The sequence below is a fragment of the Mandrillus leucophaeus genome, unplaced genomic scaffold, assembly GCF_000951045.1.
Source record: "Mandrillus leucophaeus isolate KB7577 unplaced genomic scaffold, Mleu.le_1.0 Scaffold532, whole genome shotgun sequence".
Classification (NCBI taxonomy): Eukaryota; Metazoa; Chordata; class Mammalia; order Primates; family Cercopithecidae; genus Mandrillus; species Mandrillus leucophaeus.
Genome location: NW_012105720.1, coordinates 731,591 through 734,758, shown reverse-complemented (window position 1 = coordinate 734,758; position 3,168 = coordinate 731,591). Strand labels below are relative to the sequence as shown.

The 3,168-nt window shown below is 35.4% G+C and overlaps 1 protein-coding gene across 2 annotated transcripts in view; it reads left to right on the top strand.

Moving 5' to 3' along the window:
* Positions 1-3,168, top strand: part of DNAH7 (dynein, axonemal, heavy chain 7) — a 384,437-nt gene that overhangs the window by 344,634 nt on the left and 36,635 nt on the right. For both annotated transcript variants that reach the window (XM_011997181.1, XM_011997180.1), the window contains exon 60: positions 369-506. In XM_011997181.1, the coding sequence (XP_011852571.1) occupies positions 369-506 (138 nt within the window). The remainder of the gene's footprint in view (positions 1-368; positions 507-3,168) is intronic.

The following is a 3,168-nucleotide window of genomic DNA, read 5'->3' as shown; positions in this document are numbered from 1 at the left end:
TCTCAGCCTTCTGAGTAGTTGGGATCACAGGCGTGTGCCACCATGCCTGGCTAATTTTCTATTTTTAGTAGAGATGGGGTTTCTCCATGTTGGTTAGGCTGGTCTCAAACTCCGGACCTCAGATAATCCACCCACCTTGGCCTCCCAAAGTGCTGAGATTACAGGCGAGAGCCATCACACCTGGCTGCACATATTTTTTTTTTTTTAAACTTTGGCCCAGGCTGAAAGAAAGTGAAAGCACTCAATGTCCAGTGTCACAGGCCTATCCAGTCATTAACTTGGGTATTGAAAACTGCCTCTTTTCTGCGAAAAGTTCTAGGATGTAATTGATTTCTAACCTCCTGACTTCTTGTTATTCATCTCTGCAGCACAAAAGCTACATCGAATACACAAAGACTCTGCCACTGACCCCAGCACCAGAAATCTTTGGGATGAATGCCAATGCAGATATCACTAAGGATCAGTCAGAAACTCAACTGCTATTTGATAACATTCTTCTTACACAGGTGTGTGATCTGTATAGGAGCTAGCTTCTGAGGCCTGGGAAGGATGCTTCCCAGGCACATGTGCCAATACTGAACAGGCTTCCTTACACAATTCTGTTCAAGAGGAGAAACATTTAAAGGAAAAGACAAAAATACATAACTTAAATAAGGATTTGAACACTAAGTACATGAAATTATGGGTTGTTTTTTTTTTTTCATCAATCTTTTTTTGGGAACCAAGACATATTCTTTAAGTATCATTCTGCTTCTAGGAGTTTCATTTTGCCTTTCTTGCCCTACCTAAATACATCATACATTGTGTCCCTTTTAAATGTATTTAAAGAGGAAGAAGAATTTCAAAGATACTTGGGAAGCAGTTTGATGAGAGAATTCATCTAAAATTTTACCTATTTTATTTTCCAGTCCCCTAGTATTTCAACAGTTGTTCTAGAACATTTAACCTGATTTACATGGACACAGTTTCATTCACACTAATATTTTATCAGATGTATATTAGTATAACATTTAAAATATAGTTGCAATAGTAAGTACAAAATGAATGTAAAAGGGTAGGAGAAGAATTTGTGGGCGCAGCTCTCCTGGAGAGTGCGTAAGCATATTGGGGTGTGGGAAAGCAATCTGCAAAGACACCAAAATTTAGCTGCCATGAACACAGGCCAGTACATTTTAAGGAAAAACATTTGCTAATCTTGCTTGTCTATTAAGAGAGAGATTGGGTTTATCACAATTCAGAGGTAGAGATACCAGAACTGCAGAGCTTGGAGAGCGAGTTAATGAGGACAAGACTTTTTGTATTTAACTAATTTATCTTGGAAGAAATAAAAGAGGAAGCTATCTTGTATTGTTATTCCTTTAAAAAATATACTCCGTTGTTAATTTAATTTGTTTTTGAAAGGAAATTAGTCCAAATGGCAAGAGTTCCCATAATGATTCAATAAAATTTTGATGAATTAAGGAAGAATAATCAGTCATGCAAGTTATCCTATTAACTGAATTGTAACTAATCTTTTTTTATGGCATCTCAGAGTAAAAATGACAACAGTTAATACTTTTGTATAGTGCTTACTCTGTGCTAGTGCTGTTCTAAGTGCTATTATGTATAACAATGCAATGCTAATGACAATCCTATGAAGTAGGATCTAACTATGACTATTCCCATTTTACAGTGAGAAAAGTGAGGCACAGAAAGATTAAGTAGTTTGCCCAAAGTCAGCTAGGATGATTTCAAATCAGGACTCCAAACCAAGCAGTCTGGCTCCTACCAGTTTGGCTTCGGAATCTTGTGTTCTAAACCACTATGCCATATTCTCTTTCCAGATTCTGAAAATGGGATGAGAACTAGAAGGCAGATAGCCAGAGATTCTTAAAAAGCTAAAAATTAGAAGGATAATGTGGTGTGCTATTACAAACGGAAGAGTCCATGCAACTCCTATCTCTGGTCTACTCTACTATGACATTTTCTAATAAGGGAAAAGGAACAAAGACTGTTTTTACATCCATTTTAGATATTGATAGCACTAAAATCAGTTATTGCCTGGGCATAAAAGTATATGTGCAAACATGAATGAGTAGCTCTTTAGGAGCATTAGATTGCATGTAATACACAACAGTCTGACAGCAGGACATTTACAGTGTCCTTTGGCTTTACTTAAACTTGATGAGGAGTGCCACATTACAGCATACGTAAACCAGTGGGGTCATTCCAACAGAAAATGACTCCGAACCAAACAAATACGTTTAAATACACAAGGGGTATCTTTTCAGCATATAATTAAACAATCTCTTTCAGTCCTCAAACTCAGGTTGGCAAATACAGTTACAGTAGTGGGTAAGCAGTGGTTCAGTGATTCTAGATTGGGTTTATCACAGTTCAGAGGTAAAGAGACCAGAACTGCAGAGCCTGGAGAGCAAGTTAATGATGACAAGACTTTTTGTATTTAACTAATTTATCTTGGAAAAAATAAAAGAGGAAGCTATCAGAGCGAAGAAGTTTGCTTGTGCAGAGCTCCTTTGCTTGTGGTTAATGGCCACACACTATTTAGAATAGGAAAATTGTTTCAACTGAGAATATTATAAAACTAGATAATAGTCTAGGATCTCTGAAAAGGTTAAACTTTCTGATGTCTCTGAAAATGAATTCCACTTATCTTTCAGAGGAAAATAACCCTTAGAAGATTCCAGATGTTATTTGTGATAACTCTAAAGAAAGATGGTAAAGAGGAAAAAGCTAAGATAAATAATTATAAATAAATAAGACCCAATTGCTCTTAATTCTCAGTATCAGTTGGATATTACTTTCAAAAACCTATTACCCAATCATGTGATCTTTGTGTGTGAGAAATAGGGAAAGGGAATGTTTGTGTTACTAAATTATTTTTTTTACATTTTTTGAAGAACTGTAGACCTGGATTTGGCTTTTTTGCAGAGACACAGCTCATGTTAGAATATGGGAATATTTTAATGAGTTTTTACTGCCTTTTATGCACACCAAAATACTACTGGAAATCAGCATATGATTCTTTAAATATAATGAAATTAGATATTTCATTAGTTTTAGCCAAATACTCACTTTTTGTTTTCTATGATTTGTTTTTTATATTTTGTTGTAAACCTGGTACTATGGAATCATAATAAAGGATTATTATATGAGAATCTCTTTTTT